This window comes from Sciurus carolinensis, chromosome 16 (assembly GCF_902686445.1).
Source record: "Sciurus carolinensis chromosome 16, mSciCar1.2, whole genome shotgun sequence".
In the NCBI taxonomy this organism is placed as follows: domain Eukaryota; kingdom Metazoa; phylum Chordata; class Mammalia; order Rodentia; family Sciuridae; genus Sciurus; species Sciurus carolinensis.
The window spans coordinates 1868668-1894698 of record NC_062228.1 but is presented as its reverse complement, the minus strand read 5'-3'; the positions used below and the strand labels follow the sequence as shown (position 1 = coordinate 1894698).

General features: G+C 54.1%; 2 protein-coding genes and 1 non-coding gene across 4 annotated transcripts in view; 1 reads left to right on the top strand and 2 right to left on the bottom strand.

Annotated features, from left to right (window-relative positions):
• Positions 1-10708, bottom strand: part of Fbxo31 (F-box protein 31) — a 32057-nt gene extending 21349 nt beyond the window's left edge. For both annotated transcript variants that reach the window (XM_047529767.1, XM_047529768.1), the window contains exon 1: positions 10301-10708. In XM_047529767.1, coding sequence (XP_047385723.1) covers positions 10301-10652 — 352 coding nt within the window. In that variant the 5' untranslated portion in view covers positions 10653-10708. The remainder of the gene's footprint in view (positions 1-10300) is intronic.
• Positions 10709-11035: 327 nt separating this feature from the next.
• On the bottom strand, positions 11036-11108 carry Trnam-cau (transfer RNA methionine (anticodon CAU)). The gene has a single exon. It is a non-coding gene; the product is annotated as a tRNA-Met (tRNA).
• Positions 11109-16647: 5539 nt separating this feature from the next.
• On the top strand, positions 16648-24813 carry Map1lc3b (microtubule associated protein 1 light chain 3 beta). The gene is made up of 4 exons (XM_047527412.1): positions 16648-16779; positions 20524-20579; positions 23229-23335; positions 23945-24813. The coding sequence occupies exons 1-4, from the start codon at positions 16740-16742 to the stop codon at positions 24117-24119; spliced, it is 378 nt and encodes a 125-aa protein (XP_047383368.1). The 5' UTR covers positions 16648-16739; the 3' UTR covers positions 24120-24813.
• Positions 24814-26031: the final 1218 nt, after the last annotated feature.

Below are 26031 nucleotides of genomic sequence, written 5' to 3'. Positions count from 1 at the left end.
CCACTCTGTGATCCTGTGTCCTCAGCAACAGAAGATGGACCAGGGCAAGGTGAGGACAAAGAACATCTAAACAGAGCGTGAGCTAAGTTAGTGACAGGCTGTGGAGGCTCTCGATTCACGTGCAAGACGCCAGCGGGGAAGCTGGAGCGTCGGGGACCTTCCGCCCCACTTTGTAGTTCTTCCTGATGTTCCCTGAAAAAAACAGAACTTAGGGGGAAATTAAACACAAGAAACAAAGACTCCTCATCCTCCAACACTCCCCAGCAGCGAGGGCAGTGAGCAGGGCCTGGGCACGCGAGCAGCAGGGGCAGCAGGTCCAGCAGCACGGGTGCCAGGGAGCTGGGCATCCTGGGTGGCCGGAACCCCGCCGCTGCAGAGCCGGCATGCACTGGTTCTGCCCCACGGGCAGAGGAAGCCCTCCTGCGCCCACGGCTGGAACCAGGAGCCCAGCACACGGGTCCTCACCAGTCGACGTCACCCTGGAGACAGAGTTGCAGAGGCACTGCGAGCAGAGGTGACAGTCACCTCTGCAGGGAGAGGGGACACACCCTAAGGCAGAGGGGTGCACTGTGGGGACCTCCAAAACATCTAAGTGGAGGACTTAAAAAGCCAAGAGAGAACCCTGGCTGTACAGGTGCCAGCACACCAAGGGGAGGACAGAGGGGACAATTTCCCCAGGTCAGCGAGGGGGAGACTGATGAGGGGAAGCCCCCAGCACCAGCAGGAAGTTGTCTTCAGCTACAAAGGGCAGGGAGCTAAGAGGGGGCAGATCACAGCCGGTGGCCCCAGGAGGAGCCTGGGCCGAGAGGCACCAGCTGCTGTCCACCTGCGGGGCCTGCACCAGCATGCCCAGCACAGGAGAGCAGAGAGAAGACACTCCTGACCTCAGATTCCCCAGCACGCTCACCAGCAGACAGAAACGCCTGTGCTGCCCCCTGCTGAGAAGAGGAACCGCAACTAACGTGGGAGAACACCTGCAGTGGCCACCCTGGATGGATGGGGTCCACCCACTGGTGGGGGACAGACGGTCCACCGCTGCCCCTGGACAAGCCACCCACCACACCCCGACAGCTGCCCCACCCCAGGCTTGCACCCTGGAAGCCCAGGGTGACCACTGGCCCTCCAGTCACTGCAGCTCTCTGTCCACCTCTCCATCAACAGGTGTTGTCCATCCCCTGCACAAAGACTACGTCAAAAGGTCAGCACATGAGCAGGCCAGCGCTCCAGGGTGTCTCCATTCGGCATGGCCAGAGGTGAGCACTGCCGCGCTGTCAGGGCGGCAGGCAGATCCTCCCTCACACTCTCACCCTGCGGCGTGTCACAGCCCGGCAGGCTGACCTCAGCGCCTGTAGGACAGCAGGGCCCAGCCCATGCCAGCGCCCAGGCCTGTACCCCAGCCACTAGGGAGGAGCACAAGCTCACGGCCCCTGTCTCAAAGTAAACATCAGAGCGGGCTGGGGGTGTGGCAGTGGTGAAGCACCCCAAAATCTAAAGCAAGCCAGCAAGCAGCGGGGCTAGACCGAACCCTGAACCCCACCCTCTTGTGCCCTTTTTTTTTTTTTTACAGTGCCCCAAGTCAAAGGCCAGCCCTGGGCAAGCATCGGTACCGCTCCTCAGGCAGTTTCTCTGCTCAGACTGAAGAAGGCTGGTGACCTGTCCACCTGGGTCCAATACATACTGGGCCTGCCAACCATATACTGTGCACTGTCCTTCATTAGCAGCCTGGGCTTCTACAAGATTCCAAGGTTGTTAGCTAGGACGACCACATCATCAGAGTCCAAGGTCACCACTGATGTCCACACAGTACATCGACAAACAGCATTGCTAATATCAAGAAGGACATGAACTTGACTCAACAAAACACCCACGAACCACATTAAAAATCAAAAGAAAAGCGAAACCATGGAGTATGCTGACAGAATGGCAATCCTTCCTGGGTTTCCTGACCTTGGCAAAAGGCCACCATAGACCCACCAGAGAAGAACACGTCACCTTGACCCAACAGTCCTGCAGAATGGAAAAACCTACTCGAGTAGTGGCACACCCTGCTGCTGTTCTAGAAACCAGGAGCCATCAAGGGAGGCGCACTTAGGACAGCTTCCGGGCAGTGGACTTGCCAGCAGCCCCACATCCTTCCAGAGAAACCAACCAGCACCAACTGCCCTCGCCTGATGGTGCCCCAGACAACCAGGTCGGTCGCCTCCCAAGCTGCGGCTTTACTGCCATGGCTGCCAATCCAACAAGTTCTTTAACCCTTTCCCATGGCTTCCAGAAGTCCCTCTGAGGAGTATCTACTCCCAAGAGAGCAGCAACAGCTGGGGAGGGAAGAGGAGAGGGAGGGAGGCAGAGAGCTGCTGAGCAGCAGCCCCAGGAAAGCAGGCCGCCCCCCAAGGCTAGGCAGGATCGCCGGCTCCCGCTACTCTGCTTCTGGCGACACCCCACCTGGAAGCAGGTCTCCAGGAGCTTCGGCACACGCATGCTCAAGCAGCCGGCCCAGACAGCCCAGCCGCACTGACGGGAAAAGGAGCACAAGGCCGTTGGGCTGAAGGAGACTCTTCCACGTCATGGTACCTCGGTTCCATTCTTGTTCTCCTGTGGTGCTGTGGGCTGAGCGCTCCCCCACTGAGGCACAGCCCCAGGAAGGAAAGCTGCCGCGCACTGCAACAGAGGCCCCGCGGGGTGGCGCGGGGCACCACGAAAACCACTCCCGGAGGACTAACGACACAGGATCCCACAGATCCCAAGCCCCCAGGAAGCCAGGAGCACAAACAGCAGCACGGGGAAGGGGCCGAGGGAAGACAAGGCAGGCAGGGTCCACCTGGGGAGGTCAGCAAGTTGTACACAGGGTCCTGGTGATGGCCGCACAGTGGTGGGGACACGAAGCCCAGCGGCACACCCAAGACAGGCAACACCGTGAACGCCATGATCTTTACCCAGGAAGAAAATTAAACCGCCACTTCGAACACACTAGCCAAAAATAAGACCAAAAAAAGGGTGGGCTGGGGATGTGGCTCAGCGGTACAGCACTCGCCTAAAACGCACAAGACCAGGGGTTTGGTCCCCAGCACTGGGGGAAAAAAATCAAAGGGAAAAAAATATACTCCATCCAGGAATCTTCCAAAAATCTACTTTGAAGCTGGGTGTGAGAGCCATGCCTATAATCCCAGGAGGCTCAGGAGGCTGAGGCAGGAGGATCATGAATTCAAAATCAGACTCAGCAACTCTGTGAGACCCTGTATCAAAAAAATAAAAAAGGCTGGGGATATGGCTCAGTGGTTAACCCCTGAACCAATGGTTCAAACCCTGGTAGTGAAAAATAAGAAAAATTTTAAAAGATATCTATTTTGAAAATGTTTTGCCAAGAGGGACGAAATCTGGCCAAGTTAACTATCCCTGGCTCCGCCTCTTCTCAGGACTGGCCCATCCCTCCCAATCAGCCCCTCCCCTGTCTGCTCCAGCCTCTCCAGGAGTCATGTGGCTGAGCCTCCTCCTGAGCACAGCAGATAGGGAGGCCAGAGCGACAGCCCTGAGCTCTTGTCCCAGTGTTGTGTCTTCACCATAACGCACGGAGTACCTGTTGCTTTCAAATAAATAACGCAGCTAGGCACAGTGGTGCACGCCTGTAATCCCAGTGGCTTGGGAGGCTGAGGCAGGAGGATCCCAGGTTCAAAGCCAGCCTCAGCAACTTGGCAAGACCCTGTCTCTAAATAAAATACAAAAAGGGCTGGTGATGTGGCTCAGTGGTTAAGAGCCCCTGGGTTCAATCCCCAGTACTATAAATAAATACATATGGCAGATCTGGAAAAACACTCCTGCAAAAGAATGCAAAACCCAAACCTAGAGAGGCCCCCAGATGTCCCATGAAGCATCCGGAACGTCTGGAATGCTAGCAAGCTGCCCTGTGCACAAGGCTCCTTCTCACCCACCACCCAACCCTGGCTGAGGCCTGCTGGTCAGCCCCGGGACACCCCTCCCTTCTGCACCTGGGGAAGCCCTCTGCCCATCCGCCAATACCCCGACTCTGGAATCATCGGGCCTGGCACCAGTCTCCGGTTTTGGACCCCATGCCAGCAGCAGACCAGCTAAGTCCTGGCTCCCCTCCTCCATCACTGGGGGCCAGTTTCTGTCAGCGGAGGCTGACTCACTAGGCCCAACCCAAGCAGACCCTAAAATGGGAGGAAGGCCAGGGCAGATACGGGTCTGGAGAGGACACCTGCCCTTCTCCATGGCTCCATGATGCCCTTTCCAGTCAGAAAGATACCCAGGCATTACATAACCCCCTTCCCAACAGTATAAGCAGGAGGAACAGCTGTGCCCAGGCCGTGGCCAGTCAGTCCACCCTTGGCAAGTCACCAGCGTCTGACCACTCACATGTGGTGAGGAACAGCCTCCACTCAAGCCTGCCAGGCAGGCACTTTCTAACTCTCATGCTGGCAGTGGAACCCAGGGCCTCCAGCAAGCTAGGCAGGCGCTACCTGAGTTGCCCAGGCTGGCCTTGAACTCGGGATCGACCAGTCTCAGCCTCACCAGCCAGTGGGATAGTTCACTTCCTTCCCTTACCTTCCCCCTTCCCTTCTCCCTTCCCTTCTTCCTTTCTTTTTCCTTTCCTTTTTCCTTCCCTTTCCTTTCTTCTTCCCTTTCCTTTCTCCTCTCCTTTCCTTTCCTTTCCTTTCCTCTCCTCTCCCCTTCCTTCCTTCCTTCCTTCCTCCCTCCCTCCCTCCCTCCCTCCCTCCCTTCCTTTCTTTCTTTCTTTCTTTCTTACTTTCAGGTACCAGGGATGGAACCCAGGAGTGCTTAATCACTGAGTTACATCCCCAGCCCTTTTGTTTTATTTTGAGTTGCTCAGGGCCTATTAAGTTTCTGAGACTGGCCTCAAACTTGGGATCCTTCTACGTCAGCCTCCTGAATGACTGAGATTACAGGTGTGCACCAACTGCCTGGGATAGTTCACTTTCCTAAGTTTTAAAAAATGAGTCTTGCGAAGGTCCTCCTCATCAGCAGCACTCCCTTTACCTCTCCTCTCTGCTACATGAAGGGCTTCTCAACAAAGCCTTACATGAGACTCAACCTGCACCAACTAGTCAGCCCTCCTTCCAAGCAGCAGAGTGCAAGAAAAGGACCCCTCAAGTCCTGGAACTCTCCTGCCCCTTCAGGACTGGGCGGGCCCTTCTGCTGCTGTCTCCTGGGCAGGCTGTTTGTACAGCTGCTGATCCTTCTGCCAGAACCTTGGCTCAACAGGTACCCACTCAACAGAACCCTAAAACCCCTACAGCCCATTTCAAAACTTCCTCCAGGGAGGAGCCTCCACTTTCAGCCTTAAGCACCAGTGCACACACTTCACATCAGTCAATCAGAAAGAAGCAAAACAGGGCTGGGGAATGGCTCTGTGGAAGAGCACTTGCCTCCTACCTGTCAGGCACTGGGTTCGATCCTCAGCACCATGTATAAATGATCGAATAAAATAAAGGTCAATCAACAATTAAAAAAAAAAATCCTAAAAAAAAAAAAAAAAACAAAAAAACAAAAAAACACCGAAACAGCATTTTCCTCTGCCTACAAAATTAAGTTTTGAGGTTTTGTTTTGTTTCAGGTTCAAAGGATTGACTCTAGGGGTGCTCTACAACTGAGCCACACTCACCTTTTTTTTTTGTTTGTTTTTTTAAATGGTGACAGGGTCTTTGCTGAGTTGCCCAGGCTGGCCTCAACTTGGAACCCTCCCTCAGCCTCTGGAGTCACTGGGATCACAGGTGTGCACCTCTGTGCCTGGCTAAGTACCAGGGGTTTTTTTGTTATTTTTTAGTTTTTTTATTAATTTTTTAAGAAATTTTTACAGACAGCATTTTGATTCATTGCACACAAATAGGTCACAACTTTTCACTTCTGTGGCTGTACAATGTAGATTCACACCACTCATGTAATCATACATGTACATAGGGTAATACTACCTCTCAGTCTACTGTCTTTCTGTCCCCCACCCCCTCACACCCCATTTTCCTCTACACCATCCAAAGATCCTTCATTCTTCTCTCCCCCCACACCACCCCTCTTGTTATTATGTTTCTCTGATAAGTATCAGTTTTTAATTTCCATTTTCCCAGAAAGATCAAGACATTAGAAGAAAAGAGTATTTCTCATCATGATGGATTTACCAATTTTAGACCTGATGGAGATGTTCTCCAAATAGCATTCCAGGCGACATTAAGATACCGCCATCAAAGGAAGGGACAGGTGAGTTATACACTAAGCCCGACACTGGCGGCAGGAAGCTGAATGGAAACCCTCGGGTCCCACCATCTGGGAGGGGTTCGGTGTGGAGGGGACATGAATGTGAGAGTGTTTCCTCTTCATAAAATCTATCTTTTGCAATTCTTTGAATATTTTGATGTAGACAGGGCCTGAATTTTCTCAACTCATTAGCCTTGAGCAGACTTCATAAAGTATCTCATAACTGTCAAAATCAATTCCTTTATAAAACCCCCCAGCCAAAGGGTGAAGTATCAGCCAGGCAAGGCCTGGTCGGGGCAAGGTCAGAGCATGTTCGGCTGGCTCCCGCCCGGGGCTCCCTGACAAACAGTCACTTATTTATGGCACTCTGCACACAGCACAGGAGGACCAGCCAAGTGAGTGACGCATCAAAAAACTGTTTACGGTCAGGCGCGCAGCCAAGTCTGTGATCCCAAGGAGGGAGGCTGAGGCAGGAGGATCATAGGTTCCAGGCCAGTCTCAGTTACTTAGTTAGACCCTGTCTCAAAATAAAAAAATAAAAAAGGATGGGATGTGGGTGAGTTGTAAAAAGCTCCTGGGTTCAATTTCCACCACAAAAAAAAAAAAAAAAAAAAAAAAAAAAAAAAAAAACCACCACCACCACCTGTCTACAGCCTGGATGCAGGACTTGGCTTCGTTCCTTTCGCAGAGGAGCAACCCCAACTTGCTCTGTGCTGGCCCCAGCACCAGGACAGACCTGACTTAATGGCAGGACTCTCACCTGCACACAGAAAGGCCACCAGAAATATTTAATCCAATGACCACTCCCACCTGCCCAGACACCAACTTTAGCTTGAGTCACTTCTCATGCCAACAAGAGGCCTGCAAGATCCAAGGTCCTATGGAAACAACCCACATACCATCACTAATGGGACGCTGGAGATTCTGAGCTTCTCCCTGAATTATAAATATTACAAGTAACTCAAGTATCTCAAGCACCTAGTGTACTCCCTGGCCCCAAGTCATCCTATCCTTTTATAAAGAGCTCTTAAATCAATGTGTCTTGTCTACACACTGAAAGTCAATCATGGTCCCAAATCCCCAGAAGACATGAAACCCAAGCAGAAGTGCCATTTCCCACTCTCAGGTAAACGCACTACTCAGTCTCACTCATTCCCAAAAGAATAAAAAGTGAAGGCACCACTACAGCTCTTCCAGGACACTGGGCTGGGACGAGCCCAGTCGTTAGTCCCTGCGGCTGGGAGCGCCCTGCCAACCACCTGACCCCACAGGACTCCCCCTGACCTGCCTCACTGCACCCACCACCACCAAATGTCCAGGAAAACGAAGTCTTGGGACTCAGACAGACCAGGCCTGTTGCACACACAACTGGCCTGTCTCGGTGAGACATGCACAGCATGAGGTGTGACTGCCAACTGGCCAGTTCCTGACCCTGTGGGGTGGAAAAGAGCTGCCAAAATGACAGGGTGGAACTCTGAAGACACAGCTGTCCACCATGCTCCTAACCAAGAGGGGGCAAATCACCACTCAAACACAAATTTTGGAATCCACAAGTTTTGTTTAAAGTTTAAAAAATTTGCAAAAGTCATTACAAATGAAGGCAAAAAACAAATGTCTACAAACAACTATAGAAACATTTTGCAAATTATTAAACCTAACCAGACTACCTGAACACAACCTGTAAGTCAAATTAAAAAAAAAAAAAAAAAAAAAAGCACAGATGGGTGTGGGGCACACACCTTTGATCCCAGCTACTTTGGAGGCAGGAGGATCCCAAGTTCTAGGCCAGCCTCAGCAACTTAGCCAGACCCTGGAGAGAGATTTTTCAAGGAAATTATCTCCTCATTTAATCCAGTATCTGCTATTTTTTTTTTTTTTTTTAATGGTACTGGAGACTGAACCCAAGACTTTACAACAGAGTTATATCCCCAGCCCTTTTATTTTGCAACGGGGTCTCACTGCGTTGCTAAGGCTGGACTGAACTTGAACTTGCAACCTTCCTGCCTCAGTCTCCCAAACTACTGGGAATATAGGTGAGTGCCACTGCACCCAGTTTGTTATTCTACCTTTAATTTCTCAAAATGAGACTTCTAGTGTCATCAGGTCACCTGAGTAAATGAGATGCTCTGATTCTATGGTCCAAGCCCCTGGGGCTCCAAGAAAGCTTCCACAGAGCCGCCACAGTGGGAAGGGGAGACTGTAGAGTCCTGGGCATGTGACCCCAACTTCCTCCCATGTCTTCATCAGCACCTGGCACATTTCCACCAACAATTCTAAGAACTTATCCCAGGGTGCAACTCAGTTCATTCTGTGGCATGTCTCTGAGTTTTCTGATTACACCAAAAAAACTTATTATCCTGTTCTCAGAGCTGAGCTGTACATCCTGCAGTTCCCCAAAGACAAGTCCTCAGAGATCACCTCAGGCTCGGCTGGCTGATGGAGAAACGCCTCAAAGCACAAGGAAATCTTTTTGGTGGATCTGAGTGTTACAGGTGCACAAAATGTAAAGCTCAGCAAATTAAAAGGTAGAGCTCACGGGGAAAGAAAAAGTAGAACTTCCTTTGCCTCTATTTTAAAATCTAGGGCTGAGGTTTGGCTCAGCGGTGGAGCACTTGCCTGGCACATGTGAGGCCTTGGGTTCCATCCTCGGCACCACATAAAAATAAAAAATAAAGGTACTGTGTCTACCTCCAACTAAAACATATACATAAAAAACACGAAAAGAAAATTTTTAAATGCAGAAACATGCTGTACTTGCCCATAGTTGACAAAAGACTATTACTGACAGTTCCTACAAATTTGTAGGGCAAAAACAGCCTAAGAGAAAAACAAAACAAGAAAAAGATACAACAAAAATGAGGAGGAAGCATCAATAGCAAACAGCTACCATTCAGGGGCAGGGTTTTTGGTGCTTCATCTTATTCAGTTCTCTTAAAGTCACTTCCCACCAAATACTCCACTCAGACTTGGGAAGATACAGTAACCTTTCCAGGACCTGGCAGCAGATAAATGGAGCCTGGCACAAACTGGCTGACTCCAAATCCAGGGCCTTGGCCATTACATTATACAACAAAGATAAAACAACCTGCCCACTGCTGGGAGGTTTTGGAGGAAGAGGCCTTCTCCTGCAGGCCTGAGGCGCAAACTTAAGTAGCTGGGTAATGTGTAGCAAAGATTTCCTTCATCAATGCTACCCAACAGTTCCACTTTGGCAAGAGCACTCCAAGAAGATAACCTCACAAGTGCTGAAATATACATGTAAATCTTCCAAATTTCTATAAAATGCACAAAACAACTGTCAAAGCGCTACTCATGACAAGGAAAAATGGAAAACTTCAAAGTGTGCCTGTTAAGATATAGCTTGTAGCTGTACGGATGCTATCTGTGGACACCACTGATTCCTACTCCAAACCGCCAATGACTACATGCGTGCATGGAAACAGAAGCTTTCCAAAATTTTAAGTCTTTGACAGTACAGGTCTTGATGGCACTTACTTGATTCCTTTTGCTGTTCTGCAACGTTGGGAAGTGTTTTGTTTTGTATTTTTTTAACCAAAATATGAGAGGTGAAAGCACATCAGACATCTGTTAAGGCTGAAGTGCAGCGAGCCTTGAACTCTACGTTGTCACCTTAAGTAGCTGCTCCCTGCCCTCGCTCTCTCCCTGATAAAATGCGCCCAACCTGCTTGAGGACAAGGTGGCAGCCTTATGCTTATGCACACGCCAAGCCCATCACCAGCAGGAGTCCCGGATCTCGGGTGCCTTCAGCTCTGCGCTACAAGCTCCGGGACCCTGGGGGAACAGAGGCTGTCTATGCCCTCTGAACCTCCTGGGCCCTGTTGACAGGGACACCAGCCCAGCTCACGTCGGCCTGGACCCCGCAGCCGGGGGAACCCATAACCCTCCCTGAGCCCCCAATGTGAGCAGCGCCACGGTCGCCTCCCAGCCCCACCTGGCACCTCAGTCGCCGGCCAGGCGCCTCGAAACTGCGACAGAGCCCCCGCCCCGGACCCCCTCCCCAGCCCCGGGCCCCGTCCGGGGACCCCGCCCAGCCCCGGCCCCGCCCGGCGCTCACCCTCCCGGCAGCGCCGCCTCCAGATGGTGTCGGTGTGCAGGATGCGGCGGAACTTGGTGCAGACCTGGGCCAGGCTGGGCAGGTCGGTGCCCGGCAGCGAGGCGAAGATCTCCACCAGCAGCTCGGGCGGCAGCTCCAGCAGCGAGCAGCGCGGGGGCGAAGGCGCGGGGCCCGCGCACGGGCCGCCCCCCGCCCCGGCCGGCGGCGCGGCGCCCGCCTCGATGCGCTCCTCCTCGGGGTCCGTGTCCGGCTCGCTGTCCGCCGCCGCCGTCTCGGCTGGGCCCCGGCGCTGCTGGCGACGCCGGCATCCGCGCGCCGGGCCCACGCCGCACAGCCGAGCGCACACCGCCATGCCCGCCCGCTGGACGGACGGCCTCACGCACGCACAGCGCTCCGCGCACGCGCGGCCGGAGCCGCCGCACGCCGCGCCCGGGCCTGGCCACGCCCCCTGCTGCAGGCCGCGCCCCGGGCCTAGCTACGCCCCCTGCTGCAGGCCGCGCCCGGACCTAGGCACGCCCCCTCCGCACGACACCCCGGCCTGGCCACGCCCACGCCGCAGGCCAGGCAGTGTTGTGGCGCGGGCCCGCCTCCGGGAAAGCCCTCTCAGCTTGCGACCCGGGACCCGGGACCCCGGCCGGTGGGCTGGTCCGCGGCGACTCGGAACCCTAGGACCCGGAGGCCGGCGGCCCAGGATCGCGAAAAGAGTTCCCGGTGTCCGGAGCAAAAGAGTGCGGATGCCCCGTGTGAGGATCGAACTCACGACCTTCAGATTATGAGACTGACGCGCTACCTACTGCGCTAACGAGGCTCCGTGGCGGCAGCTCCGCCTCGCGGCCCTTGCAGAAGAGAGTGCGGACTCCGCGGCCTCCCGCCGCCCGCCGGGGCTTGGCCCTGCGGCGCTCCGGGCGCGCTCAACCCGGCCGAAGCCCGCTGGGTCCCGATAGGGCGCTCGGTACTTCTGCCGCCGCTGTGCCGGAAGAGGCCTGTGCGGCCCTCGGGCTGCTGCGGGCTGAGCTCGCCTGCTCGCGGCACGTGCTCTGAAAGGCGAGCTGAGCGGGCTGTTGAGGCGGTAGGAAGTGGCACGGGATGCCTGGAAACTTCCCGACCGCTGTCCCCAGAGAGGAGTGGTCCGCGACATGCCGTCCCACTGAGCCGCACCCCTGCTCTCATTTAGAGGCAGGGTCTCACTGAGTTGCTTAGTTCCTCGCTTTGCTGAGGCTGGCTTGATCTAAAGATCCTCCTGCCTCAGCCTCCCGAGCCACTGGGATTATAAGCACGCGCCACCGCACCGGTTCCCTGATGTCTATTTTTAATTTAATAAAATTTAATCTGGTGTAATGGACATCTGTAGTTCCAGCTATTCAGGAATTCTGAGGCTGAGGAGGAGTGCTTGAACCCAGGAGCCAGCCTGGACAAAATAGCAAGACGCCATCTCAAATATATAATGATTTTTAAATAAAAATTTTAAAATTAGTGAAACTTAAAATGTGTGTGTAGCTGCAGACACGGCTCTGTGTGTGGACTGCCTTTCTTGTGATGAAGCGCTAAGAGCCATGGAGCCAGCTCCCTTGCCGGCCCTGAGCCCTGCAGAGACCTCCTGCAAACTGAGTGCCCAGCGGCTGTGCAGATAACCAAAGGGAGCATGGCTGGCCCATCGGCTCCTTGGGGCCAATGCTGTACAAAACCTTCAGGTTGCCACCCCTCTAGGGTATAGGAGCAGCCTGGCTGTCAGATTACAGTGAGGCAGGTTTCCTGACTAAAATCAGCAAAATCAGGTACATTCCAACCTGTAACATCTCAGCCCAGAGGACTGAAAACAATTCCTCAGCTGTCTCCTGCACTTAGATTCATTTTCTCATCCACCTGCCACTGTTGTCTGAATGCTCTTCCTTCACATAATAAAAAGCACAGCATCATGTTGCTCACTTACTTAAAAGGATGTGATGGTCCCACTGACTTCTTCCCGGGTCATGCAAAGTTGCTCACAACCTGACCCCAGCGCTGGGTCAGGCCCCATGTCCAGCTTCTTCACCCAGTAGGTTTCCCCTCTACTACTGAACCCCCAGGTTGTTGTTTGTAAACATTGGCATCCTTTGCAGCAGGCTCACTGGACACACCCATCACCTGATGGCCAACCTCATGTAATCAGTGAGTGATCACGGATTCAAATGTTTGAAGTGGAAAAAAAGCAACAAAATGGCTAAAAAATCAGGAATGAGGAATATGAACCAGACATATTAGTTCTCCCACCTTCTGGCTGGTGATCACCAAGCAGGAGATCCAGCAGGAGAGTGAGTAAACAGACATGCAGGACTGTGTGGGAAATACTTACAGAAGGCCTGACTAGCCTACCAGCTGTTCTGTGTGTCCCAGTGAATTCCAAAGTACAGGCTTGGCCAGTGCGTCAGTTCATCAAAACAACAACATCCATCCACCTACGGCCTGCTCTAGGAGCTGGGTGTGAGAGGATTAACAAAACATCTTTTCCCCTAGAGGAACTTCAAGTTTATTAAAATAAAAAATAATTCAGTTATTTTCATCTTTAGAAGAATGGTCATACTAATCTATATTTATAATTTGAGTTAATAACTCAGCACTTAAAAGAGACATACACACCCACCCACACCCACACCCACCCACACACACACACACACACTTCTGTAGATATGTGTTTCATTTGGGTGATCAGAGAAAGGTTCTTTGAAGTCCTGACATTTCTAATTATAGGAAGAATACAAGGCCCTGGGTTCAAACTCCAGCAAACAAACACACACACACACACACACACACACATTTTTTTTTTTTTTTTCAGTTACAGGAAGAACTGAACTTAGCCAGAAGAATATTGGAAGAATGTCGTAGAAAGAAAAGGCAACTAGTCGTTCCTGGCTAGGTAAGGCAATGGTCTGGAAAAAGGCAGGAAGGGACAGAGAGGGAGAGATGAACGGGAGGAGTTCCAGCCCAGGAGTGATCTGAGCAGAAGGTGAAATGTGAGATGGAGCCAGAACTCAAATTCCCGGGACACCAGGCTAGGCATGATTCAGGGGAAAGTAGCGATCAGAGGGTGTTGGGGGAAGCCAGGTCAGGTGCCGGGCTGCGTGTGCGCACACGCTTCGTGCACTGGATGAGTTCGGCACATACACACCTTCTGTTTTGGTTTAATACTTGCTACACAGGTGAAAACGCTAAGTAGCGCCAAATTCATGACTTCACACCTACTACGACTGCTTGTGAGCTGTTTGAAGGAAAAGCGTGTGAGTAACAATGGTGCAGAGGAAGGCAGGCCTGAGGACAGGCGGAGAGGCACAGGACAGAGGGGACGGTCAGACTGCAGGGCGGCAGCGGCGCCCATCCAGACGCGCGCCGGGCGCTGCCGGTCGACCGACGGCGCAGGGCAGGGGTCGCCCTGGGGGTCAGCCCGGGGGCCGCCCGGAGCTCCCCCGGGCCGTCTGCGCTCCCGCACACAAGGCTCCCTTTGCAAGGAACAAGGGGGGTGCCTTCTCGGGAAAGGCGACGCCGGAGACCTTCTGTCCTAACACTGTGGCTCGGCAACAGGGAACTCGGTTCGCGGACGGAAACGCCAGCAAACAAGCAGAACGTGGGCGAGGCTCACTCTTCGATCGCCTCGGAAGTCGCTGAAAGTTGCACTTCTCAGGCTGAAACGCCGTGTGCGCCGGGCCCGCGCGGTTCCCGGAACGCGGCGGCGCGGAGGACCTCGCACACGCCGCTCACAGGAGCGCTGGGCGCCGGCGCGGCAGGCACAACCCGCTTGTTTGTTTACTTGTTCGGAGGAGCGGCGGAGGCGCCGCGACTGATCGGACGGCTGGCCAATAGCCGCTCAGACAACAAAGCCAGTCGGAAGTCTCCTCCAATCAGAGAGAGGCAGGGCGGGACGAGCTGGCGGACCGGCCCCGCCACCCTGCGCGCCTTGCCCTCCATCTTGAGTGTGGCTGGGCCCGCGGGGCTGTGACCAGCAGGGTCACGTCTCTGCCCAGCGCCCCAGCATCGCCAGCAGTTTGCATGGGTTACTTTGTTCCCCCCACGTTTTGTCCGTTTCGTGGTACGAAAGAGGGAACGGTGCGGGGCTAGTGAAAGCTTCCACTCGTGGCTTTCTAGAATGTGCTATGAAGAGTTTTATAGCACCATGAAATTCCTGGAGAAAACACTGGATGAATTAAAATGAAAAAGATGTGTTCTTTCTACTTTACGTGGGTTATCTCGGGAGAGTTAGGAGGACATGACTCATACCGTATGTATGCATTACAAATACACAATTCGTAATGCCGCCATTCCGAACGTCCTTCACTGAATCAAGCTGTTGAACTGATCTTTGAGTCACGTGAAACGTCTCAGGCACCGCTCAAGCACTATGTTCGGAACTTCACATGTTTATTTGTATACGAAGTGAAACCAGTCACAGAGATGACCTCATATTGCCGACAGAAGCATGCCATCCTTAACGAGGTGTGGTGCTGGCGCTCCAGGGCCTCCACCTGCCTGGCAAGCATCCTCCTGCCTCAGCCTCTGCAGCAGCCGCAGGGAGCTGGGACACAGCCTGCCTCAGTGCTGCCCCCAGCGCCAGTCACTGTATGCTTCCAACCACTCGGTTATTTTCTGAGAACTGTGGAGACACGTGGTTTTATACTAAGGTCGGAATGAGAGGTTAGGGGTAGAATTAAAACAGCTTTGCCAACGCGGACTTGGGTGTTTCAAGAACACAAAGAGTAGCCCTCACCCGCCATGACCACACCCTCTGGCAATGAACCTGAGACGGAGGGAGGGAAGATAAAATCCTGGCCTCCCTCCTCCCACCTCCGTCTGCCAGATATTGATGTTTTTTTCTCTTCTTGCATTTGGAACAGTCGTTCAGCCAGAGAAAGGAAAAACCCATTTCTTGCAAAGTAGCAATTCAGCCAAGAAAGCACTTACCAGTCCATACTTACCAGTCAATCGTAAGAGTTCAGAAATCAAAATCAACCCGCCCCCAGTTCCTCACCCCACCCGCTTCGGAACGGGAGGGGGGGGGGCCCAGGAGCACTGTACCCAGCTGCATCCCCAATCCCTCTTTTTGATGTTGTTGCTGTTGTCGTTTTGACAGGGTCTTTTTAAATTGCCAGGCTGACCCAGCCCTTTCAATCCTCCTACTCCTGACTCGGCCTCCTGAGTAGCTGGGGTGGCAGGCATGCCCTACCACACCTGACAAAAAATAAAAGATCTTAATTGGTTTTATTTTTTTATTCTGAAATCAGGCAATACTGCATTTCACAAAAAATAGTGTGCTCCGCCAAGCCAAGCAAGAGGTTTTTATAGAACAGCTAAAGAAAGCAGAACCAACAGAACAAAACTCAGATTGCTCACGTCAAGCTTATTTGCCTTGTGGACAACAGAAAAGTGACTCCTTTGCTGGGTGTGGTGACACACACCTTGATTCCAGCAACTCAGGAGGCTGAGGCAGGAAAATTGCGAGTTCAAGACCGGCCTCAGCGATTTATCAGGACCCTGCCTTTCAATCCCCAGTACCAAAAAACAAAAAACGAACAAACAAAAAACCTCTTAAAAGGGAGTGAGGATTGAAGCCCAGCGTAGTGGCAGACGCCTGGTAATCCTGGTACTCAGGAGGCTGAGGCAGGAGAATGGCAGGTTCAAGGTCAGCCTCAGCAATCAGCAAGGCCCTAAGCAACTTGGTGAGGCCCTATTTCAAAATAAAAAGGCCGGGAATGTGGTCCAGTGGTTACGTGTCCTGGGTTCAATTCCTGGTAGCAAAGAAAGAAGGAAAGAAAGGGCGAGGCGTTCCTTGGTGGTGGAGCGCCTGCCCGGTGCGGGAGGCCCGGGTCCATTCCCGACACCTCCCCCGCCACAGAGGGCACCGGCTGCCCGCCGTCAGACCGCGACCACTGGCGTCGCGGGTGACTGGCTTTGCTTCCGCAGGTTCCCCCAGGTCAGAGGCGCACCTGGCTGCCGGACCTGGGCCCGGCCCGTGCGCCCTGCAGGCAGCTTCGAGGAACAGCCCGGGGCGGCTTCAGGGAGGCCAGAGCGGGGCCGGCCGGGGCACCTGCGGTGTCGGCGCGCAGCCACGCGGGCGAGCGGCCGCCCGCACCCTTCCCTCCCGCACCTGGCCTCCCACGGCCGGGGCCCCTAGGGGGTCACCCGAGGGCCACCCGGGCCGGACGTCCAGCGCGCGGAGCGGCCGGGGCGGGCACCGCCCACTCGGGCCAGGGCGACACGTGGCGGTCGGGGGCCCGCGTCCGCGGCCCCGCCCCCGCGCTGCGCCAGGCCCACAACTTCCGCCACGCCCGTCATGGCGGCGTCCCCCGCCCGGCCCGCCCCGCCCCCGGTGACGCGGCGTGGGTCACCTGACCCGGCTGCGGGCCGAGGAGACACAAGGGAAGTCGCCGTCGCCGGAGTCGGACCCGCCGCCTAGCCCCGGGCCTCCAGCGCCATGCCGTCGGAGAAGACCTTCAAGCAGCGCCGCACCTTCGGTGGGAGCCCGCGGCCCGTGGGCGGTGGGCCGGGGTGGGCGGCGGCGCGGGGGTCGGGGCGCAGAGGCTGTGGGGTCGCGGGGGCAGTGGAGGCCGCGAGGGTAGGGGGTCGTGCGGGCGGCGCGGGCCGCAGGGCCGGGGTCGTGGGAGTCGCGGGGGTCTCTGGTTCCCGGGTCGCGGAGGTCGCGGGGCTCCTGGGGGCCGCCGCCGCCCCGCGCCCGCCCGGCGCGCGAGCCCCTCTCTCCGCCCCGGACTCAAGCGGGCAGGCAGGGCGGCCGGGGCAGAAGGCCGGCGTCAGCCTCCAAGCGTCGGGCACTCTCGGCAGAAGGACCGCGAGGCCTCAGGGCCGGGGGAACAGGTGACCCGGCGACCCGCGGACGAAGCAGCGCAAGGCGCGCGCCCGTGCAGGCTGGCCCGACACCTGCGGCCCCAGGCCGGCCCTGCCGCCCTCCCCCGGGACGGGCAGCGGCGCCCGGCGGCGGTCCGCGCGTCCCCCGGCCCTCGATGCCGCTCTGCCCCTGCAGGTGGGAAGGTGGGCCAGCTGGACCGTGCGCCCGGGCAGGTGGTGGGAAAGCCGCCTCCTTCGTAATGGGGGTCGAGCAGGCAGCCCGGGCGCGGGCTTCCCGAGTGTGGTCTCGTTCCCGTTTCCTCCGGGACGCTCCGGCTTCTTGGTAAGAAGTCTGCTTTGCAGGCCCTGTTCTGCCAGGACGGGCGGAGGATGCACACTCGTCGTGAGCCGCCCAGAATAATGGAGGCTGGAGGCCGGAGGCCGAAGGCCGGAGGCCGAAGGCCGAGAGCCACGCCAGAGTCCTCCAGCCCCGGGTGGGCCGCGCTTCCATTCGTGCTGCCCCTGGGAAGCGCTGAGAGCAGAAGGCCACACCTGGGACACTGCGCAGCTCCCGCTCCTGCCCTCCGTCCTCGGCTTGTGAGGCTGCCGAGGACTCGGGGCGCATCTCCAGGGCCCCCGGAGTGGCGGCCCTCCCGTCGTGGAGGGAGACAGGTGACAAAGGGCTGTCACAGCGCGGAGGAGAGGGGCGAGAGCATTGCGCCGGTACCTCTGACCGTGGGGTGTGCTGGGGAGCCCTCGCTTCCCCTGCGTCCCCGGGAGAAGATGCGCCCGTGCCTCCATGCCGCCCGCCTTTCCACCTGGGGGCTCTCGTTCCGGTCCCTTCTTCCTTTTCCCACCCACCGTTAATGGACGTGACTTTCTGTCCGTTTTTTGTGGTGCTGGGGATTGAACCCAGGGCTCTCTGCCACTGAGCCACGCCCCAGACGTTTTTATTTTGTATTTTGAGAGAGGCTCCCTAAGTTGCCCAGGCTGGTCTGAAACTTGTGGTCCCGCGTGCGCCCTTGACCCTGAAAGTCACTGGGATTGCAGTCCCCCATCCTCACCCTGGCCCCTTTATTTTTGGTGCTGGGGATTGAACCCAGGGCCTCACCCACTAGGTGAGGGCTCCCCCATGAGCTCGTCCCCAGTCCTAGAGCCAATTTTTTTAAAGACCCTTTTTATGTCTTCCTTTCTCTACTTACCCAAATAGACTTGTTTGCTGGTGTTTTTTGAAAAATCCCCTCTGCCTGAATGTTTCCACTTGTGTTTTCCCCACTTCTTGTTATTGGTGCGTTGTAGTTGTACATAGTGGTGGGATTCGTTGTCACATACTGGTAAGCACGCAGTATAACAGTAGAATTTGGCCAATGTCCCTCCCCAGCACTCCCCACCACCTCCCACCCCAGGTCCCTTTTCTCTGCTGATCCCCTTTTTTTCATGAGATCCACCACCAGCTTTCTTTTCCTTTTTCCTCTGTAGCTTCACCATACTGTTTTAACCCTTGACCTTCAGAGTTTGGCTTATCTTGCCTAATTAACATCATGATCTCTGGTTCCATTCATTTTTCCTGTGAGTGACACGCTTTCTTCTCTTTATTCACCGTTGATGGACACTAGTGTGCTGCTGTAAACACAGGCGGGTGTATTACTGTGGTGAGACACCTTTAATTCTCGAGGGGAGGTACTGAGGAGTGAGACTGGTCCTGTGGTGGTTTTTTCTGAGGAACCCACACTGATTTCTATGGTGGTGGCACTAATTTACATCCCACCAACAGTGTAAAAGTGTTCCTTTTTCTCCAGCTCTAGTTATTATTTGTATTCCTGATTCCACTTTTAGATTATCATTATAATCTTTAAAGTGTGAAATACATTCCAGAATGTTAAGAGCTGGTTGTTAGAGTGAATTAATTGAATTGAGATTTCCCCTGGATCCTGAAGTGGTCCACACTAGTGACATGGAGGAGAGGAGGGGAGTTGTGTCTGGAAGGCTCAGTGTCCTCTCTGGGGAGGACAGATGGGAGCCCCTTGCTGGGAAGCGGAGAGTGGTTTGGGGGTGAAAGCTGCTAGGTTCGCTGTTAACCTGCCATTTATCCGGTAGGAATGCATATTGGTAGAAAGCCAGGAGTTTGCCATTTCCTTGTCCACTGAAAACATGTTTATATTTAATGATTTATCTTAAACTGATGTTAAAATATCAAATGAGAGAGTAGAACAACCTCTGTGCCATACTTTAATGGCATAAATGGCCTCTATGCCTGCGATTATTTCAACAGATTTTATAAAAGATGAAATTCTTTTTAAAATCCAAATGAAATTGGCAGTGATCAGAGTAAATTTGTGTTGGTATAGTAAAAGCATCTTTTTTCTGGAACTATTTCCTCAAGAAATTCATAACATCATTTAACTGCAAACACGAGAATGAGTCCTGTTGAAAATTGCGGTCGTCTAGTGAGGTTTAGTTTGAAGGTTTCAGGTGGTGCTATCTTAATCCTGTGTTCAGGCATTGCTCTGGGATGGAGCCTGGGGCTTCCCACGTGCTGGGCGTGGCAGAGCAACACCCTGGCCCTCCTGCTTCTGTGAGGACTCAGCTGTGCAGTCAGGGTCCCTGAGTGCTAGCGTGACTGCCTGGTGCATGCAGAGGCTGACACATTTGTTGGGAAGTAGAAGTGGTTTGTTGAAAAGGAGGAGCGAGATTCTTGGGAAAATGTTCAGCGGAAGGCTTTGTACTTCACACTATTAACTCAAATAATTCAAGTATTTTCTCTTACCATATTCCCTTTTTTTTTGAACGGTTTTTTTTTTGGTGCCATATCATGGAAAAGCTGGAAGTGATAAGAGAAAATCTCTCTGGACAATTTGTGGCTTATTGTTCCAATTGAGTTATGAAAAATGAGCAAAAATTGACTTTTAAGCTGGGCACGATGGCACATGCCTGTAATCCCAGAAGCTCGGGAGGCCGAGACAGGAGGATCTCAAGTTCCAAGCCAGCATCAGCACCTCAGCGAGGCCCTGTATCTGATTAAATATTAACAAAGGATTGGGGATGTGGCTCAGTGGTTAAGCACCCCTGCTTTCAATCCCTGGTACAAAAAAAAAAAGATTGGGCATCCCCCCAAATAAAGATCGGGCACCCCAGGGCTAACTTGTTTGGCATGTCTGCCACACACCTGGGTCCTCCCTTCAAACTAGGAGTCCCGCACTCCTGGTGCTGCCATCTGCCTGGGGAGCCAGGCCCAGGGCCTCTGGATTCCCGTTGCCTTTGACCTCAGGTGGGAAATGGTGTTGTGTCCACGAGTTGCAGGAAAGGTGTCTTCACTCTGCTGTGCCACAGGGAAGGACCTCTGAGCTCAGGTCTGTGACATCACCAGTAGAAACGCTGGCGCTGGACGATGCTCACGCCTCTTCCTCTCGTTGCAGAACAAAGAGTAGAAGATGTGCGCCTCATCCGAGAGCAGCATCCCACCAAGATCCCGGTAGGTCCTGGGCCGGAGAGGGCACCTGTGCGCCCCACTCTGCAGGGCTCTCTTCAGGCACCTCAGACACCCCACACAGCCTAGAATCCGTCACCTCCAAGTTCCTTACCTGATCACATTCTTTTTCTTCCTGTCTTTTGCTGCCTTAATGTCACCCACTTCACAAGCCAAAGAGGGAGAGGGGCTAGAAATGTGGCCTTTTTTTCCTGTTTGTTGCTGGGGTTCGACCCAGGGCCCACGCTGCACTCCGTCCCAGCCCACTTTTTTCTTTTGGTACTGGGGATTGACCTCAGGGGCACTGAGCCACCTCCCAAACCCTTTTTTGCATTTTATTTAGAGCTAGGGTCTTGCTGAGTTGCTGAGGCTGGCTTTGAACTTGGAGTCCTCTTGCTTCGGGCTCCTGAGTCACTGGGATTACAGGCATGGGCCAATGCTCCTGGCCCAGTCAAACCAGCTGTTTCATTAGCAAAGAAGTCCTCACTGTCTTTTAAGCAGGGATGGCAAGGTGGCTGCTGTGGAAGGTGGGTGTGGGTTTCACCAGGACTGCTGCCTGCAGGTGCCTCTGAGGAGCCTCTCCCTAGATCTACAGAAGGTGGGGACCACCTGGACCATCAGACACTTCTGGTCCAATTGCTGCCTGCCTGGCAGTGTCTCTTCTGCTACATCCTGTGGTGGCAAACCTTAACCAGCCTTCTGGGCAGAGGGTCTAGAGCAGAAATGTTCAAAAGGAACGTACCTTTGGTTTAGTTAGGCGTATAGTTAGGCTAGGTTCCAGGCCTAGACTTGAAGTTCCTAGGAGATTGTGGCTGGTTCCTAGGATTCTGGGGGGAGTCCTGGTGCCCTCCTCTTAACATGGACGAGGATCCCGGACGTCACAAATGTTTGTTTCATGACTTGGGTCCCTGGGGTGCCCAGTGTTGGCCAACACCCACTGCCCGCTTCTCTAGACAGTCTGAGTTTCACGTTTGACTTCCTCACTGGTCAGTCTGTATGGAATTGAGAGGGAAGGAGGATGAATCTAAGGGTTAGGACCTGTGGTGTACAGCGCTGCCGCACAGGCACAGGCTGTTCCCTGTGCTGGGTTGACATCTGGCTCTGTCCTCACCCAGGAGTGAGCTCCCCGAGCAAGGCGCTCCTAGAGCGAGTGGGCTTTCGCAGGCTCGAAGCTTCGCTTCGCTCGGAGAGCCTGCAAGTCTGCTTGCTGGCACTTGCTAGCAGCTGGAAACCCGCAGCCCAGGCACCCTCCAGACTCGTGCAGCCTGCCCCGAAGCTGCAGCACCAGCCTCCTGGCAGAAACTCGTCTGTACTTCCTCATTTGGGACGGCTGAGCAGGTGTGAGAGCCAGGCTGTCACAGGCGGTGCCTTGAGAACAGAGTGGTCAGAGCAGCTGGCAGCTCCCAGATCCCCCAGTGCAGAGGCTGAGCCCTGAGTGAACTGCTTCCCTGGCACTTTCCAGACCCAGCCCAGGGCCTCATCCCGTGCTGTGCACATCTTCTTTCCCAAATTAGATGGTAAAGAAAAAGCAGGAGCCAAAAAGCAACTCTGGCATTCTCAGATGAAATGTCTCCCTGAGATGGCCCAGCTGAGGCTGGCAGGGGGCGCCAGGAGGTGCCTCGGAGGCCCTGCCTCCCAGCCAGCAGGTGCTCCTTCAGCAGAGGCTGCCGAGGTCCTGACCTTCTCATTCTCTGACCTCTTTTGAGCCAAGACCCAAGAGTTGTGCACTGCCTTGGCATTCTCTGTGACCACAGAAACCGAGGTGTGTGGCATCTACACACTGGCCTTTCCTGTGGACGTCCACTGTTTTCCCCCCTCGGGCAGTGCTGGGGATAGAACACAGGGCTGTGTGCATGCTCTTGATCACGGCAGGGGAAGGGACAGCAGCTCGAGTTGGCCTCCACATAGAGCCCGACGTGTCCCCTCTGAGCAGCTGTGTGCAGATGAGCACTTTTCCCTCTTGAAGAAACGTGTTGAGATTCCCGTCCTGGGCTCTGCACTGTCGCCGTGACGGGACAGGAGGAACCACTGTGGCACTTGGTAAATGCAGGTGGTAACAAGGCTCAGCAGCCCCTCTGTGGTCAGATGTTACAGCAGCTCAGAACTAAAAAAGTAAACTCTCCTCATGGAAGTGTGGCAAGAACTGAAGCATTAGGATCAGGTCCAGTACGGAGCTGTTTTCTTCCCGGTGTAGTACAGCGAACTTTAGTATTTTGTATTTTGTTTTGGTCCTGGGGATTGAACCCAGAGGTGCTCTAGCACTGAGCTACATCCCTAGCCCTTTATTTTTATTTTGAGTCAGGGTCTTGCTAAGGTGTTGAGGCTGTCCTCAAATTGCGCTCCTCCTGCCTCGGCCTCCTGAGTCGCTGGGACTGCAGGTGTGTACCTCTACACCTGTGAGGCTGAGGGTCTTTTTCTGACTAGCTGTTGATTTTGTATGGCTCCCACTTCAAGCAGAGCATCTTTCCCCACCTGGAGGTGGCCCTGTTTCCTCTTGGTACCACATCTCGGCAGAGATCAGACATTAGCTAGGAAGTGATCACTTTCCCAGGATAGCTGTGCCAAGCCCATTCTGGCACGTGCCAGCTACAGCTGGGAAGCATTTGCCTGTCTCGCTGTTGATGGCTGTTGGAAAGTGACTTCTGGCTTCTCTAGGTGATAATAGAAAGATACAAGGGCGAGAAGCAGCTGCCCGTCCTGGACAAGACCAAGTTCCTCGTGCCCGACCACGTCAATATGAGCGAGCTCATCAAAATAATCAGGTATCTGTCACTTTCTTTGTCTCGTGCTTCCTTGAGTAGCTTTGTCCATTTTTGCTTCTGAGTAAAGTCTGTTGCCAGCCTAATGAAACCATGGAGTTAGTTTCTTTCCTGTTCCTCATGTGGAGTCTCCAGTCCCTCGGATCTGTTTGTCACATCATTGTACAGGCAGGTTCAGCAAAATCCATACACCAAGTGTGGATGCACTGTCACGGCATCACTCGCACAGGCTGAGCCAGGATGTCTGTCTGTTTTCAGCCATTCTCCTCAGGGCTGTTTAGATAGCATGCCAGTTTAAAACTGGCCCTGAAGTGTCATCAAAACCATCCAGCAGGGATCATAGCTCGTCTTTTTGGTGGGGGTGCAGGGGATGGAACCCAGCTAGGCTTGCTGGGGGAGCGTATGCCCCAGTGGCACCCCACCTGCTCAGGGCTGTGGGGTGGGGCACGTGCTCAGGAAGGGCCACCTGGTCTGAGAGGGACGCGGATGGTGATTAGCCAGACTCGGTGCCTATGAGCTCTTCACCCCACGCTTCAGTCGGTTGCGGATGGTTCACACCTGAAGGCTGATGTGATGTGTTGCTGTTTGTTCACGTTGCTTTTCTTTCAACAGAAGGCGCTTGCAGCTCAACGCAAACCAGGCCTTCTTCCTCTTGGTGAACGGGCACAGCATGGTGAGTGTGTCCACGCCCGTGTCCGAGGTGTACGAGAGTGAGAAGGACGAGGACGGCTTCCTGTACATGGTGTACGCCTCCCAGGAGACGTTCGGGAGCGGATCGGCACTGTAAGACGAGGGCCCTGTCAGCTTTCTAATTGCCAAGGAGAAAAAAGGGATGTCACCAACTGAGACTGATGAGTTCATCTAGTCACAGGCCATCGGAGCACTTGTGTTCCACCTAGGAGCTTTAGGAGTTTTTGTATTGCAAGCAGAAAAATGGAACTCCAAATGAGCACGCTCAGCTTTGGAAACTATTATTTAACCTAGGCATCTTGTTTTCAAATTTTAGAAGTTTAAAAATAAAATACTTTGCATCTTAAGTTGCCAGTAAAATAGACCTTCAAGTTATTTAAATGCTCTTCTTTCCCCAGTGGGAACCTGCAGTCTGAGCAGCAGCTTGCAGGGCATTCAGAGAGGTCTCCTTCAGGTTCATGGAACCTTTTCCTACAAGGGTTTCTACTCAACTAGAGCAGTCTCCCTAAGGGGACTCTATGCACAGGCTCCCAGCGCCTTTGCTTTTGTACAGAACAGGGCCAAGAAGGCTGTGCAGAAAGCACCTGTGTATGTGGCTCAAGATGCCTGAGCTGCAGCATGCCAAGAGTCCATGCCCCAGCAGTGCTAGAGTGCTGTCCCTTGGTTTCTCCTCTAGTTAGTCAACACAGGAAATTACCACTACTCGGCAGGAAATGGGCCTTGAACTGTAGGTACTTCAGTCCTAGTTTCTTAAAAGGCTGCAGAGAAAGGAGACATTTTCTTTGCTTTGGGTTTTCTGAGACTACAGTCTGGTGCCTGCTTTGGTAGGGGACAAGCAGCATGCCTGGGCGCCCCTGGGATACAGCAGAAACCAGAGTAGTAGCCAGGCAGGACTGGCACTCAGGTGGCACTCATATGCATCGTCCTTTACCTTCTGGCTTGAAGCCACAGATACCTTTTTCATGTCAAGCGCATAATTAAATGTAATTCAAAGGCCCGCACGTCTTAAAGATGTTAAGTCCCAGTAGGATTCCCCCACTCTACTTGCATGTCCACTGGGAAGAAAGTGTTTGCATCCCACGTTACACACCCTCCAGGTCCAACCTGGAATAAGCCATTAGCTCTTCATGCTGCCTGCATGGGGCTCTCTCTTCCTAGTCACTCAACTTCAGACTATCAGGTCTGGAGTGACTCAGCAACAAGTGTACCAGTGAGAAGGGAAGAGCCACTGGGCCATGCCCACTGCTTGGGCTCCTCGTCACAGGCCACCCACCTATCTGTCCACGTGGCTAGCTGTCTATTTTTACAGTATGTTAGTTCTCAAAGCCTGTTGTTCAGATTGTGTACATCATTGTACCTGGGATTCTCATAACTACTGTGTGACCAGTAAGATTCCTCTAATATTGCTTTTTTAAAAAATAACATGCTCAGAGGCAATCTTTATTCTGGGATCTTTAAGCAAATACATTTTTAAGGCACTGAGTGAATAAAGGCGTCACTAACTGTCATCAATGCTCAGTTCATGGGGTCTGTCTGGGAACCAGATCGCATGCCCTCGGCACCCTTGCACACGAAGCTCGGGCGCTGTGCTGTGCTGTGCTGTGCTGGACGGGGTGCTCTGGTGCAGGACACCCTCCGAGGCTCTGTGTCTGGTCCGGGGCCTGCACCAGGTCTTGCCTTCACAGACTTGGTGCTCTTGGGAACCTGGGATGCGCCAGCATTGGGAGGACGGAGGGGGCACTTGGTTCCCGTTCGGGCAGCGTGGTCAGGCCCGGCTCTGCCCAGGCTGCAGCCTGTGGGCAGCGGCAGGCCTCCAGGACAGCCAGCCCCAGCACGCCTGCGGCTCTCCTCAGGTGTTCTCAAGCTCCGGCCTCAGGTCGCGGTCTGGGAGCACGGGGGGGTGGAGGGGAGAGCACCTTGGCCTGCTCAGTCTCCTGCTACTGCCAGCAGGTCAGGGCCTTGTGTTAAAAACGGACCTTTTTGATAGAAAAGAGTGGATCTGAGACCAG

What these genes read in the sequence shown, in the direction of transcription:
- Map1lc3b (XM_047527412.1), top strand. Translation starts at nt 16,740, where the DNA reads ATGCCGTCGGAGAAGACCTTCAAGCAGCGCCGCACCTTCG. An exon ending in AGCATCCCACCAAGATCCCG is followed by an intron (nt 20,580 to 23,228) that starts GTAGGTCCTGGG and finishes TGGCTTCTCTAG; the next exon opens with GTGATAATAGAAAGATACAA. An exon ending in GAGCTCATCAAAATAATCAG is followed by an intron (nt 23,336 to 23,944) that starts GTATCTGTCACT and finishes TTCTTTCAACAG; the next exon opens with AAGGCGCTTGCAGCTCAACG.